The sequence below is a fragment of the Parambassis ranga genome, chromosome 2, assembly GCF_900634625.1.
Source record: "Parambassis ranga chromosome 2, fParRan2.1, whole genome shotgun sequence".
NCBI lineage: Eukaryota > Metazoa > Chordata > Actinopteri > Ambassidae > Parambassis > Parambassis ranga.
The window spans coordinates 38,622,599-38,638,522 of record NC_041023.1 but is presented as its reverse complement, the minus strand read 5'-3'; the positions used below and the strand labels follow the sequence as shown (position 1 = coordinate 38,638,522).

The 15,924-nt window shown below is 43.0% G+C and overlaps 2 protein-coding genes across 8 annotated transcripts in view; both read right to left on the bottom strand.

The window, feature by feature from the left end:
* The window catches only part of LOC114452641 (nck-associated protein 5-like), an 84,475-nt gene extending 77,828 nt beyond the window's left edge, over positions 1-6,647 (bottom strand). For 2 of the 7 annotated variants that reach the window (XM_028432135.1, XM_028432144.1), the window contains exons 1-2: positions 6,039-6,225; positions 670-772 (exon numbers count right to left, since the gene is read on the bottom strand). In XM_028432135.1, coding sequence (XP_028287936.1) covers positions 670-772; positions 6,039-6,169 — 234 coding nt within the window. In that variant the 5' untranslated portion in view covers positions 6,170-6,225. Of the gene's footprint in view, positions 1-669; positions 773-872; positions 927-6,038; positions 6,226-6,565 lie in introns of those variants that run through there. The other 5 variants (XM_028432069.1, XM_028432087.1, XM_028432096.1 and 2 more) reach the window with 4 other exon arrangements.
* Positions 6,648-12,210: 5,563 nt separating this feature from the next.
* Positions 12,211-15,289, bottom strand: gpd1c (glycerol-3-phosphate dehydrogenase 1c). The gene is made up of 8 exons (XM_028400625.1): positions 14,865-15,289; positions 14,278-14,455; positions 13,906-14,046; positions 13,632-13,770; positions 13,407-13,519; positions 13,102-13,335; positions 12,875-12,981; positions 12,211-12,662 (listed from the first exon to the last, which is right to left on the bottom strand). The coding sequence occupies exons 1-8, from the start codon at positions 14,903-14,905 to the stop codon at positions 12,566-12,568; spliced, it is 1,050 nt and encodes a 349-aa protein (XP_028256426.1). The 5' UTR covers positions 14,906-15,289; the 3' UTR covers positions 12,211-12,565.
* Positions 15,290-15,924: the final 635 nt, after the last annotated feature.

Below are 15,924 nucleotides of genomic sequence, written 5' to 3'. Positions count from 1 at the left end.
GGGTTAAGCTTCTTTTACTCACATGAAGACACAACACAGCAGCCAGTTAAAGGCTGCACTTGACATTCCAAAGAGGCACTTGCAGAGCAGATTCACCTTCATTTTAACCCTGAGCCAAAACAAGTTTCCACTCCTGTGATTCGCAAGAGAGCAGCCCGGCATAGAGATAAGGCTGTCAATCACTGCTGGCAACTGAGTGTTTCACAAACAGTCATGGGAGGCTGTCCTTCTTCTCTACTGCATAACATGTGGGTGTGTTGTGCGCGTGTGTGATTTCATTTTAGAGGATGAATCTCAGGATATCTGTGTTTGATTAATTCATCTTAAGATCTTTTAAGTTGTCTTAGGGCTCTCAACATAAGTGGGTCTTATTTGCCTGAACATAGGAAGTGAAGCATTTTTTTCCTTTCTGGTGTTTGGAATAAACACAGACAGGGCAGTTAGTATGAGTAGTGCTAGCTGCTATGTAAGAGGAGTTATGGGAAGGACAGTCCACATAAACCACAGCAATGCACAGCATGGTCCAGTAAACATTGTGAAGATGACATTAGCCAAGGCATTAGAGAAAAAAGTGAACTTCTAATATGCGTTTATCCATAAGCCACAAGAAGCCCAATAAAAAGCACTCCCACAGTTTCTACGTCCTGACAGGATTAAGGTTTCACTCACCGGTAGGCCAGTGTCAAGAGACAATCTCTTTAACTGCTCTCGTCTCTCCAGGTGTCTGTTCATTGTCCTCCTGCCCTGCAGTGATCCACACACCTGGGAAGCCCTGAAGGGAGGAGAAATGGGAGGAGTGTAGAGAGAGAAAGTTAACAAGGAATACTTCATGTCCGGTCGGTCACGTTTCCTGCTGTTAGAAGGGATTTCACCTTTGACAAGAGATCAGAGTCCAGGTTAGTTAGACAACAATCTGTTCTACTTTCTTTCTCTCTCTTTTCTTTCAGTTTCTTTTAAGGGAGTGGAAGTGTGAACCTCTCCTCATGCCTGACAGGAGTCTTGCTGCTTGCTCTCAGCTTCACCCAGGCATCCCAGCCTCTAAACCCAACCCCAAACCCCAAGCTTCAGCCTTGTTGTTTTTCTAGGCCTTTCCAAACAGAGCTGGGAACCAGTCCGACCTGGCCAGACTGAGGCTGCAGTAGAAGATAAACACTCCTCTTCACGCATACTACTCCTTTACAAAGAAGCTGGCGTTTTAGACACAATGTGGTGGTGCACAGAGTAAGCACAGCACTTCCTCATTGGTGAAGGAGAGTCAAAGGTCAGCTGTTGGCCGCCTCGGGGTTAAAGAACACAGACGTGCATGGATGAGTTCTCTTATGTAACGAAGGCAGAGACATCTCCATGTTAAAATACACAGTAGGAACTTTATGTCCAATTAGTGGATAGGCGTGCTTTATTTTACACATATTTTTTCACATGTTTACTTCCTTCACAAGCCTTCTTTCTAAAACATTCCCTCTCCTGTCTGCTGCAGGCTGTATCTGTTACACCCTGTCTGATGCTTCAGCAGCATGACTGCACTTGTCAAACATCCCCACACATCAACATGACACGTTCCATCTACTGCCAATCCACCAAGTTTAAACTTATTGACACGAAGCAGCAAGATCTGGAGCTGCGATGTTATATTATAAATAAAAACATGACACAGTCTCTCTGCCCCATTTCTGAGTGAGCCCCGGGGAGTGTCGTTGCAGAAATTGCCTAATCAGTGAGCCGGATGTGAAACGTCTTTAATGACACAGAAACATCAGACTCCTGCCTGCCTCGCTTGCTCGCCCCAGCTTTGAAATGACTAATTGTGCAAGTGTATTGCAACAGATGAAACGCTGGTCTATGTTTAGAGCGCATTTCAGTTTCCGCTGGAGATTAGGAGAGGAAGTGAAGGCCACAGCTTCCCCTGGATGCAGCGAGTGGAGGCGGGTTGTAGGAAATTGAGAGTAAATGATTAAAACGGATTATAGCACAGTGTCTGATTGCACAGAGCCAGCATAGACAACTGTTTCAAAGGGTACAGAAAGTGATAAAAGGAAGTGATAAAGATTGAGCAAACACCTTAAAAGCAATGTATTCAGATAAAACAAGCCCCAACCTCAGATCTGATGGCTGTATAAGTGTACATTTCTAAAACACCCTCAAGATCATCATGTATTTCCATTTACTCACCCCTATACGCTCAGCCAGCCAAAGCTAAAGGTGACTTTAAATGGAAAGCTGAATGTCTAATAAAGATTATAGCCATGGCTGTAAAAAGCAGCTCGGTGGCCCATGTTCCTCAGATGAAAAACTTGTTGACATTGCACATATCATTTGTGTTTCCTGGTTGCTTGGTTTTAAAGAAGATCAAACACTTAGTGAGTGACAAATGTGGTTGCAAATACCAGTTTGGTGACATTCTCCTATGTTGGATTAGACAAATAAGTGCTCCTTCCTGAGTTTTAATGACACTCCAAGGGCCCTTTCTGCAACTGCGACACAGTCAGGACTGTCCTCCCTCCCTCCTGATTCCTTCTGATTTACACCAAAAGCAATTACTGATATGTTAAACTGGTCCGGTGTTGACCTATGCAGGAGTGACACGCGTCGACGCCTTTAGTCCACACGGGCCCCCAGCCGGCCGTCCAGCCAGTCGGCGAGCCAGCCAGTGGGGTGGAAAGGATGTAATCAAAGGAGGCCAGGAGGACGCTGACATCTGGGAGTCTTTGTGTTGTAGACCTAATTAGATGCCAGGGTGAAGGGAGGAGGCGAGGCAGGATGGTGTGCGTTTAATGCGAATGGGGTTTTTTTTTTTTGAGGTGGGAGATGGGGGTGGGTGGGGGTCGCCTCTTCTCTAACATCTGCTGCAGGAACAAGGGAGGACCCAGCTGAGGTCACAGAGCCACAGACAGCTCCAAACTATAACAGGGGTAATGTGAGGGGATAACAGCTTAATGATAACACTTAAACCCATTGAGGGATCGCTGTACTGAAAACAGACTGTGAGCCTCATGGATAAACGGTGATAATAAGCCCAGATTGTCCATGAATATGGATTGTCATGGCTCAGATTTGATACTGTTCCCTTTGTGAGGTGGGAGGAATTAGGCAGCTGTGCATTTATTCCAATCACAGGCCTTTTACTCCCTTATCTGAACTTTTTTTTCTGAGGCTACAGCAGAATAACTGTTGCTCCACCCTGTGGCTTTGGACTTCTGAGTGTTACACAGATCACACAAGTTACAATGCTGCCCTTTGTACCCAATACAGTCATGCATTCTCCCACGCATATTCCCATTTCACACTATGGGTCGCCACAAGTATAAAAACACTCCAAACAGAGATTGCTGTTTAGTCACAGGTTATACATTAAACTATGATACATTCAATGGCCATCTGGAGAAAAGGAATGAATAAGGGAGGGCCAAATGTTCTTCACATGAGTTTTCAATTAGCACTCACATCTATTACAAACTTTCTGCAAACACAGAGGCTTGTGAGGAAACAAAAAAACTCTGTGATCAATATCCCCCTCCCATAAAAAAGAGAGTATGCCAGGAAGTGCCAGGGCCTGAAAATGAATGGTGGGGGATTGGACATTGATTGGTGCACCCCCTTCTGCCTCGGGAACCAATTCATTTTGTCTCTATGCCCTGTGCCTGGCTTGAATGAAGCAGAGACTGAAACGGGGTCAGCACAGAGGCATCCCCCATGGTACAGAACCCAGCTTATTTTTCCTCTGAGTGATTGCTACGTCCGGGGGAAAGAATGAATGAACGGGGGAAGATTATGCGTTCAAGTCGCGCTTTTAATTCGGCTGCTACACGTGGGGAAGTGGGAGGGGACGCTGGGGTTAGGGGCGGTGGTGCTATTACTTTCCATTCATTGAGGAGAAAATTGAAGCATGCAAGTGTCTAATGTGGGGTTTAATGTGTGGAGGTCCATCTGTATTCTTGCAGCACAGATGGTCTCTGCTGATCGGATGTTTTGAGTCCCTCTGCTGGCCAGCCTGTCTGATCCTGCCTCTGCATGTGTCTCGGTACAGTTGGCACCACCAACTGTAGCCTGGCAGAGCCTAACGTGGAATTACTGTCTGAGAACAATAAGCCGTACTTCACACTGGTCTGCTGTTGTTCTTATACTGTGGGCAAACCTTTCATTAAGCTGAATGTAAGATGTGTGTGCTGCCATAGTATGTCAATGTTTATCATATGGGTGTGAAAATGTGAGGGCTGCCAGGTCAATGTGACAAGCTCTTTAAAATGGACGAGAGGGCAGATATAAACATAATACTATTTTAGGTTATCAGAGCTAGTCAGAGCATGTGCATGTCTTTATCACTACTGAGATCACATGAGCCTGTGCATCCCTCCTGGCATTTAAACCAGATTATTAGAGCTGTATGGACTTGTTGTTAGCAGCACATCATTGTACTCGTGATGTTTGCACTGCTCTCATTGTTGCTCTCAGGCAAAAAGCGGAGCTTTGTCTGTATAAATAGCATCCGAACACATGGTTGTTTGCAAATGTGTTCAGTTTGCAGTGTCACTGTGCTTATTAAATACCCAAGGACAGCCTATACATTGCTAGATGAACAATACATGTCCTTTGATCGCATTGAGAATGAGCACAGCTGTTGTGGGTGGAAATGAACCGTGTAGGTGAACCAGATTAAAGAGGCAGTTTGTAAAATTATTATTCACATTTTTGCAAAAAAAATAAGAACATGGACAAATAAGAGCACCTCTGGTGCATCTCTGCTGATGCTAATCAGCTAGCAGCGTGTGCAAACCATCAAAACTACAGCGCCCCCTCTAGAAACAAAAGGTACAACATCTTAAAAAGTGTCCCTGTAGAAATGTTGCAGATGCAGAAAATGATTCAAGACTACACTACAGATATTACAAAAACATTAACAAAATGTTGACAACGAGACCAACAGACTAAAGGCAGATCCTTTCTTTTGTAATTAGTGTCTTCTCATGTTTTTACGGTCACGTAGTTGTGAAAAATACCAGAGGACAGTGAGGCATTTCCAAATCATTTGCTGCATGTTTGCAATAACCACGCAGATATTTGTCACCTATGTTCAGCGTTTTTATTCAGCTGTGCTTATATTCACACTTACCACCACACACACAGTTTTGTTTCCACATGTAAATCTATTTTTTTGGTACAGTTTGCATAAAGAGTTTTCAGCCAATCTTTGAAGAGTGGATTATCAATATTTGACAGTCTCCTGGTTCAATAAAGGTTGTCAAACATGACAGACGTGCCTTCCTAATTACTTCCTAACTAAAAAAGCGACTTTCAACGATAAAGGCTCAGCTTAAACTTGTCTGAGCAGCTTTAAATCTTGTTTAGTCAGCAGTACTTAGCAGAAAATTTAATGTGGGGGTTTAAAATAAAGGGAGGGATTGATGGTCCTGTGGAGGGAAAAAAAGGAAAACAATGAATACAATGTCGTCATCCTGTTCATGAGGGGAGTCCCTGCGCTTATCCCACCAGATGCGTAGGATGCTTTAATATACATCCTGGGAAAAAAACACAAAAAAACAACAGTACTTCCTGTCAAGGGACCCTAAACTGAAACGCAGCCGGCAGTGCAACTGTGCTGAACTCTCTTATGATAGTGCTACAGGTAGACAGAACTACTATACTCTGAAAGGTTCCAGAGGTGATGCAGGGAGCAAAGAGAGGGCAGAGGAATTTTTCAGCCCTCATCAAAATACAACACACACACACACACTCTCAGTTTGGTATGTGAGCATCATGCGATGGTGCAGCTCGTAAAACAAGCTAAACACATGCATTTCATCAGCAGGCTGCTGACAGCTTGAGAAACAGCAGCATGTTTGTACATGTGACAGTTTTCCACTGTGCTTTCTATCACAGAGAAGACTTTGGATACAAAGTGCAAACACACTTCAAGTATTTATGCTCTGACTTCATTTGCAGGCCAATGACAGACTGTAATTTTTTTTGGTTATTTGCCACTTTTTAGGTTAACTAATTGTGCTGTGCACTCCCAGACTACGAATGTCAGAAGACAAACTTACTCTGCGCCAGCCGTATCCTCTCCACTCAACAGGTCTGCAGCCGGCTCTGTAGCTCCCAGGCTCTCAGAGGTGTTTTGGTTAGGAAGACAACGTGATGATGTGGACTTTCCTTTGATGGCAGCTGAAAACATGCTGTCGTAAATCCCCCTGGAAGTGTTGCCGGGGTAGGAGTGGGGGGGGGGGGCATTCACAAACAGACACACTATCTGTGCTGGCAGTGCTGGAAGCCTGCAGCAACACCCAGTAAGACTTGTAAATAGAAAGGAGGGTGGTGGTGGTGGTTGTAGGGAGTTATGGGAGGCGTGGTGGGGCGGGAGGATAAGGGGAGTGAGAAGAAGTTCCACATTACATCACCAGCAGCTGTTGACAGGCCGGTGTTTATTAACTAACTGCCAGGGCTGGACGAGTCGCACCACATGGCCTCACACACACGCACTGACACACAAACACTTCTAAAACAATCAGCTGACAGACGTGCAGTTGCAAGAACCAATGCTTGGAATCTGTAAGCAACAAATAGTTCCTACCATTTCTCTCAGTTCGCTCTGATGGTGTTACCTGTCATTTGTTTACACTGGCCGCCAGACTTGCTGACTAGACTAGAAGAGATGTTTCCTGACTCAGATAGCAGTCACTGTAATGGTATTACTGCAAAGAGCAAGCTGCTGCTGCTGCTGCATTCCTCAAGTGTCTCGGCTTGGCAGAGTCCCCAGCCTCTTAGCTCAGCCTGTATTTCTCTCCCTCCCCTTCTGTCTTTCCTTTCTTGCCTTCTCATTTAAATGGAGGCACATGACTTTCAGCTTTACTGCCAAGTAGACTTCTTTATGCCGGCTGGGAGCCACCGGCGCTCTGCTTTTCATTGGCCTCTCTGCAGGGCACTCCTTAATCATTCCTTGCTTCCAACCATCCAAGTCTCAAAGACAGAACCAATCATTCTTCATGTAATATTTAGTTTAGATTTCATTTATATCTGCAGAACGCATCAAAATCAACAGCCCTTCAGCCGCCCACTGTTTGTCATCCGTAACCACTACGAACAAATGGTCCTCTTCAGCGCCATCTCTACTGCATTCCTTGCGGTCGCAAATGCAATAATTTCTCCCGTAATTCCGTTCTGTTTTCGCATTCCTCCCCCATAAGCTCACTGCATTGCAACATTGTTGGGCAGTGGAGAACCGAAATCAATGATTTCATACACCAGATGCACAAAAAGGAACAATATCTGAACTGTTCTGATGCAAGAGGGGAACGGGCAGACATGATCCCAGGCCATGCTTTCATCACAAGCATTCAATTAAACCTAAATGTCAGGCGCTAATCACATAAAAAGCAGCGTTATGTTATGCCGATTGGCATCAAATGTTATGAAGGAGAAGGGTAATAGCATGGGGCACAGACTGTGTCATTTTCACTTAGCATTTTATAATGGGAGTCTTTGTTTGCATAATTGGAAGCTTGTGATTTATTCATTTAATGCAATAATAAAATGTCTTGAATCAAAAGGCTGCCTATGCATGAACGTTTATTTGTTGCTATTTTAAGACAAAATCATTTTTTCTCACTGTAAATGTCAGCAGTGTGTGCACCTTGTGAGCGAACACTTGCTTATCAAAAAACAGTGTCGTTTAAATCCCTCTCTCCTTAAATCACATCCTGTCTGCCATATCTTCCTCCTCCACTCTGCTCTTATCTTCAAGTTAGGAAAGAAAAACATTTCTATTCTCCTCAGCTATTCTATTTTTATTGTCAAGAGGCTCAACTCATCATTTTGGGAATGTGTTAGAAAAGGTTTTAAAGGGTGTATATCTGGACAGACACTTTTTGGTCCAAATCTTGCACAAATCTTGTTGTACTCATGTGTTTGTACCCTTACATAGTAGAAGGGAGGTAAAGGCTAATGACCTGCGGCACATCCGGATCCAGGCAAGAGGTACCACAGGTCAGAGCTCCGGAGGAAGCTATGCAATGAATTTAGGGGATTCTGGTGGTTCTGAAAGGTAGAAGAACTGTGAGATAGAGGTCCACACAGACTTTACTTTCTGTCAAGGGTTCATCTGCTTCCACCTAACTCTCCTCTCACACCAACTAACTTCATGTCCTCTCTTAACACATTCATATATATCTCCTCTTTGGCCTTCCTCTTGACCTTCTGCCTGGCAATATATCCCTTCTCAAACTATCCCTTCTCTGCACACATCCTAACCATCTTATCTGCTCTCTCTGACTTTGTCCCCAAAACAGCCAACCTGAGCTGTCCCTCTGATGTACTCGTTCCTGATCTTGTCCATCCTTGTCACTCCTAAAGAGACAACATCTTAATCTCTGTCTTTTTTCTCACTGCTACAGTCTCTAAACTATACAGCATATCTGCTCTCACACCTTTTCAAGTCCCACACAGACATCCATACAAATTTTGGCTTAAAGGTAGGGTAGGAGATTTTGAAAACTCAGTGAGAGTCAGCCAGATTTTGAAAGTAAACACATGCCTCTTTCTCTCGGAGCTCACCCCGAAGCCACACCTCCCAATCACATGGACACGCATTACCTGAAGATCTGTGACGTCGGCCATCATGGAGGAGGATTGGCTGATGTTTTAAGCCTTTTATAGCTTCCACAAATGATCAATATTCTTCATTTTAATGCAAAACTGCCTAACTAATTGGTTGCTATCGGATTGTAAAGAGAAGTTACACTAATTTAACAAAAAGTGCATCAGAATGAAATCTCCTACCCTACATTTAAGCTTGAGGTATTTGATCCGCTCAGACACGCTGTCCAAATGCAGGGTGTAAACTTCTTTAGTTGCTAGTTTTACAATAAAAAAATGACAAGCACATGTAGCAGGATGTTTGACAGCATGGCTGTTGTCCTAGTCCTTCAAAGGTTCCATTTTTGGCCATGAGTGGACTAACACTGTATCCACTTGTCACTTAATAACATTACAATAAGAACATTTAGTTACACAGCAACAAACTGCACTTACTGAAATGATTTACAATGTGGAATCCCACCCTCTGGTTAGCATGCTGTGACGTTGATTTCAGAGTGAACAGGGGTGTAGACACGCAACAAGGTGAAATGAACACCAATTTCATCTGTTCATCTTTGTCCAAACACTGCTTTCTCAATCAACCGCAAATGTTTTCCTTTGGGTCACTAGTTGTAAAGGCAGTAGAGACAAGAGCGACCATAAAACAGTCATGGCTCTTTCTGTGTACCTGCACACATCCCTCCACCTCCCTCCCTTCACCCACACTCTTCTTAACCACCACAGACATTTGTAATTGAAAAACCAGACAATCCCAGAGGTACAGCACCTTCAACTCGCTTTTACCTTGAAAGTTTACGGATACAATCTCATGTACAAAGTGGTCCTGAGCTGATATGCATACCCCAAATGCTGGAAGACATTCAGAATCTGATCAGACTATCTGACCCTAATGCAGAGGCGGCTGCTTCGAGCCTCCCTCGTGAATATAAAGTCCGTGGAGCAGGAAGCAGCTTTGTGCGCTACACTGACATGTTGGACTTCAATGTTATTTGCAGCTGCACTGGGAACCCCAATGATATCCCCGTTTTCTCATCAGAGTCCTCTTTATGTGCATGTAAGCATGGACCCATGAGAGACGGGAACAGCACACGCGGTAAAGAGTTCAACTCCCACAAATCAGGCAGAATGGTGGCATTTGCGCTGATGTCAGCTCCTCTTGAATCCACAGGAGATCACGCTAAGGAGATTTAAATGAGCAGGGATGTAATGCAGGAGAGAAAAAAGGGCTTTGATTGTGCCAGCTCTTTGTCTAGCCAGACATAGAGTAGTGATAAATTGTGGTTGCTCTCATGTAAAGACAGATAGAGCTTTTTATATATATTGATATCAGCAAACAAGGCTGGGCATCCTGCCAACTCCTTACTGTAGAAATTGACTTAATTTCATTGAATTACGGTCAGTGATATCCTGACATAGATTCCTTTCCATTCATTTCATCTCTGTCTGAATCAATAGCTATCCAACGGGAGCTCAGGACAAAACATATCTTGTAGCTGTCTCTACTCTTCATAAGGTAAGAGGATGGGAGAGTCAAGCGAAGCAACACAAACAGGCCTTGTGTTTTCCACACTGTGTTTGTATGCAGAGTCACAGCCGGGCTTCCTGCCAAGTTCTCCTCCCTTTTTCCCCCCATGGACCGCAAAAAGCAAACACTGCCTATACCTCCACTCCTCATCCTTCCCCCTTACTCATTCAAATACAAAAGAGTCCCCAGAATGAACATGGCCAGATTAAGCCGAGGCAATGATGAAGACGGCTGGGCAGAGGTGAAGGATGAGGAGGAGGAGTGGTTGTTATTTCACGGACAAGACTGTGTGCCCTTTGCCATTGAGCCCTACGCCAGCTGGGAAGAGGAGTGGCATCCTCCGCTTTCTTTCTTCTGCTTCTGCTTATGTTTTTAATGAGAGCATTGTATGGGCTAGAAGGATATAAGGTCCCATTTGGCTGTCATTGACATGTAAAAAGAGTGTGGCAGTGACAGCTGACGAGATCAGTGGTCTGTAATTAGCCGAGGATGGACAGACTCTCACCCCACCGTGTTCAACACACACATCCACAATTACAAAGCCATATACACTGAAAGCACAACTGCCTAGGCTTGTTTGCCTGTAGGTAATATTATGAGTTATCTATTAGCCTACGTGTGAGGTTTCACACTGACGCAAAGCTTCTCTAGGTGCCATAAATCTAAAGGCGTGAATCATGAGGTCTGGCCTGGGGTGGCCCAGATATTTAAAAAAAAATAGTATTAAAGCCTTGGAGCACACAGGGGAGAAGTTTTGATGCACAAGTGAGACATTCATCCACAAGAGACACAGGTGTGATAAGCCAACTGTGAATAACAACCCAGCTCTCATTACAGCTCATAAATCACATCTGTACTGAATGTGGAATGTGCTAAAGAGTGTTTTAAGATATATATTTTGGATAGATAATATCTAGAATGTGCAAGTCTGCAGCAGTGATTGAATTAACATGAGCATATTAGGCCAACTTCTCAACAGAGCACACGTGACAATGCTCTAATGTTTTGTGGGCCATGTCATGATGTTTTTTGTTTTCTTTTTTGGAGCAGCTTTTGCAATCAAATCATAAACACCACTGACCTAAATGCATGCTGTTACACTGCCTGAATGGGCCTCTCACTTCAGGACAGTGAATGTGTGTGTGCAGATGAGTTACCTTGGTGATTAAGCTCCTCTTTCAAGCGTGGGTCTCATCTGAAGGTGGGCTTTCTCTTTGAAACAGAGGATCTGGGCTTGTGTCAAACCACCACAAGGGTCTCAGGGCTTCCTCAAAAACCCACCGATGACAGTTGTTGTTCGGAGATGAGAGGACATCGACCTGCTAGACCTGGCTCTCCCATGGGAATGCTGGGACGCTCCTCCTGACCCTGTGTGGCCCCCCCTAAACCTGGTGGCTCTTCCATCACACCGCCTGAACTTTCCAATGAATCCTTTTGTGGTCTGGGTAGTAGTCAGTCTGCAAAGTTAGCCAACACAGATAAACAGACCCCTTAATTTAATGAAGACGCATCATGTTACTCAAGAGAACAGTGCAAACAATAGAATTGAATGTGGCTAACCAGGCTGTTAGCAACAAAAGGTGCAATACTGTACTGAGTTCAGAAAGATTCAGACATACAAGAGGAACAAATATGGACATAGATGGCAGACAGATGGAGACAGACAGTTTGGATCAAAGGTCTACCAGTCTGACCTGTAACCTGGTTGAGATGGAGGGACAAGGACGCCATTTGTTCTTTAATCCGCTTTCTCATACAGTCACTGCAGACCTCATGGGAATCAGTTTCACTCCGTCACAGATTGGCTGTGGGATCTGACGCACAACTGAAAACACAGGACGTAGATATCTGCTGAGGGATAAGTTCCCATGTCAGTGAACTGATCAAGATAGGTGTTGGGAAATGCTGTTTTTGGCTGTCCTTCTTCATCCTCCATCCATCACTATCACTATCAATACATTGGTGGAGCGCCACCTTGTGACAAAATGCTAAAGATGATTTGCTGATTAGTCTATAAATCATTATTTTTTTCCGTTGATGTACATTTTCACCTTGTACCCTTTGTGTATTATGTTGGCAGTGGAAATAAAAGACAGTTTCCAGTTCTGGTGAGCTTATTTTATTGAAAAACTCCACATAAAAATAAAAAAGACTTTAAATTTCAAGATTACAACCGTTCAACATGTAGTGATATGTATGTCGGACACAATTGGCAATAATAGAACATAGCTCCGCCACTGATCTGAAATACTAGTGTCACCTTATATTACCAAAAAAGGGCAAAATTGGTTTATATATAGTATAGTATACAGTGCAGAATCTATTAGAAATGTCCCAAGTAAAACTAATCCAAAGTTAAAAAGTCCTGGGTTGTACTTGTATTGTGCGTTTATCTGTGATGAATCTCTTTCACCCTCTAGTGGTAGTAAGTGCTGTTGAAGTTGCAGCACTTCACATGTGCTCAGGGTGGTTTTGGAGGCAAGTGATGAACTCTTTCACTTCCTTTCCTTCAAAGCAGATCTGATAGACAGCTGCAAACAAAGGAAACCTACAGACGAAAGCAGACAGATATTATTATTTTAAAGTGGTTATTAGAGAAGTAGCCATTGCACCTCAACTGACTGGGCAATGTAAGTGACTCAACTCAGTCAACTATGGCTGTGTGTATTGAACTTATCAGTAATACTGATAAGGTTTTAATACCAAATGTTTTAATTAAAACAGATTTATAGTTGAGTGTGCTGAGGTAAGTGGACTCACTTGTTGACCATGTCCCTCTTTTGTAGAATCTTGTAGACCTCTGCAGAAGTCTGTGGACCCTGAAGCTTTTGGCCGTTAAGCATTTCTGCTTCCAGCTCAGCGATAGACTGGAGACACAGACAGACACATATGCACGTGTGAGGTAACCATAGAGACGGAGACAATATTAGATATTAGATTAGATATTAGAGCTGTAAATTGACATCCACGTTTGCCCTCTGAATTACTTTGTTTGTTGTGACAAAGGCCTCGGCCACTTTACGGTTCCGTCCTCCGTAGCATGTGGTGATGAGGTCGGCCACGCCGCAGCTCTCCAGGAACGTGGTGGAGCTCACTTGGCCCTTGCAGAACAGCTTGGCAAAGGCAACCATTTCCATCAGACCCAGCCTGATCACTGCTGCTTTGGTGTTGTCGCCAAAACCGAGTCCGTCGCAGAATCCGGCGCCTACTGCCACAATATTCTGGGAATACATAGAAACAATGAGACTTTAAATGCATATGGATTCACAAGACCAAACTCATCTTAATTTACCTTTAAGGCTCCACACAGCTCCACTGTATCACTCTCATGTACGACAGTGATGCGAAAGTTGGAAGTCTGCAGCAGCTCTTTGAAAATGTGGCCATTTGCCTCATTTTTTGCTCCTGTATTCAAAATAGAAACATAACTTAGACCTCTTAAACAAGGAAGTGAAAGTGGTTTGTCATTGTCCACAACATCAGCAAATCTGTATGTGTATTTTATTGCATGTCTAACCTATGGTTGTTTCACAGAACTTCTCATCCGCCACCTCATTGGCAATGTTGGCTCCCATGAGGACACTGACATCAATCTCTAGCTTCTCACGGATGATGTCTGAGATCAGCTTTAGTCCGCCTGGTCCTTCATCGACGCCCTAGATGGCACAACAACAAAGTAAGCGTGTGTTGTGTATTTCTCAACTGCAACATCCCGTGATGGCATTACAGCAGAAAAAAAGAAGAAGCAAGGTCAGGTGGCACTTCTGTGAACAAAAATTACGAGATCTTACTTTGATTAGCGATATCCCAATGGTTCCCTCTGTGATGTGAGGCTTCATCTGGTCGCAGAGTTTGCCAATGAACTGGTGCGGGATTACAAAGATGAGGATCTTTGCCCCCTTCATGGCTTCTATGACGTCTGGGACAGCCACCTAAAATGAGTATAACACCATGTTATATGCCGTTACATTAATATTTTATTGTGCTCTGTTGTGCAGTTTCTAGGAGACACAACTTCAAAACAAAGACATATCCCACAAGATAAGACATGCTGGACAAAGTTATCTTATCACTGTACATTGCTACATGATTATAGAGGTGAATTACATAACCCCTGCATAGATCGGGTGTGTAATTAAACTCCCTACAACTGGAACACTTACCACATTCTTAGGCAGCTTGTGGCCAGGGAGGTACTTGACATTTTCATGCTCTGTGTTGATGATCTCCGTCAGTTTCTTCCCATCAATCATTTCTTCATAAACCCACATGTTGACCATAGGGTCGAAGCGGTTGGATGCTTTGACATTGTGCCCGATTATTTTGGCAATGGAAGAACCCCTGGAAGGGACAGGATTTAATACTTTATTGCAGATTAACTGTTTTTTAGATTAACTGTATTTACTTTAATAACATTTCATAGAAACACAAGCATTCAGTAAAGATTAACCTTGCTATCAAATGGATATTTTAAACTTCTGTTAAACAGCTTTTATTAGTCAGGAAGTAATCAGACCTTCACTGGCTGTTTACTGGAGCTTGCACGAATCATGTTGGATGTTGTACAGTATATTCGTCATAATAATTGTGGCTACATAAACACTAGCTATTCGTTTTATATGTAGTAAATAAAGGTTAAGACATGCCTGTCGGGAAATGCAGCATATATACGGAAGCAGCCTCCTACCCGCCTACACTGCAACAATGAGCTGTAACACAGAAGAGATGATAATAAAAAAAAAGTAATTACCAGTTTCCTGATCCAACGATGCAGATTTTCTTTCCAGGCATTTTGCTAGTGACGGGTCCTGCACTGAGAAAATGAAGACGCTATTGTTCCGCACCCCTTCGCCACTTTAACTTCCTCATACGCCCGATAACTAGAAAGGACCGATTCACTCCGCCCCTCGTTCGCCACGACTACATCTCCTACGTTTCTTTGAAAATAGAAATCTATTTATTAGATAGTACTTAATAGCGACGAAGCTGCACAGTCCTAATGCATTTCTAACAGTAATTAAGCCATTCTTCGCCTTACAGATTGGTTTAAATCCACCACAGGTTTTTTTTTAAAGACGAATGCTTGGATTGTGCAAGAAGAAACGAATCATTGATATAAAATGTACTAGTGTACTAGTTGAATGTGGGAACCCGCCTGTCACGCTGTCTCAAGCACCCGACGTCAAGTCGGACAAGCGATTTTTGTTGCACTTCCGGTCACTATTTGTTTTTTTCAAAAATAATACTCAAACTGACCATGTTTATTATCACTTACAACTAATAAACAATTTAAATAATATACATTAAATGAATATATGGGAGAAGATTAAAGACAGAGGTAAAAAAAATACTGGGACAGAAAATGATCTGTGTACGATTAAGGTACGATTAATCCAAAGTCAACATATTTGTTTATTTATCATCGTATTTTATTTATTTTTATTTTACCCTACCGCATACTACTTCTTATTGTCTTAGTTCCTATCCAAAATACAGATAATAAGATAATAGCACTTCACTTCCGGTTTAATATTACCTTTTCCTTTACATATTTGACAAATGTATTTTATTTTTTTAAAGGTTCATTCAGTTTTGCATAAAATTGGACCAGTTAATTTAATCGATTTGGCTACTGTTAATTTGTGTTTCTTTATTTTTAAAACATTTATTCTTAACGCGGAAGCTCGTGACTGTATGTGAGTCACATGACTGCTTCCCTGCCAAAGCAGTAAATATCAGGCGAATTAGCAGCACAGGCTAGTTAGCTTCTCACGGTTTCAGCAAAAGATACAATGTATTATCATTTGTCA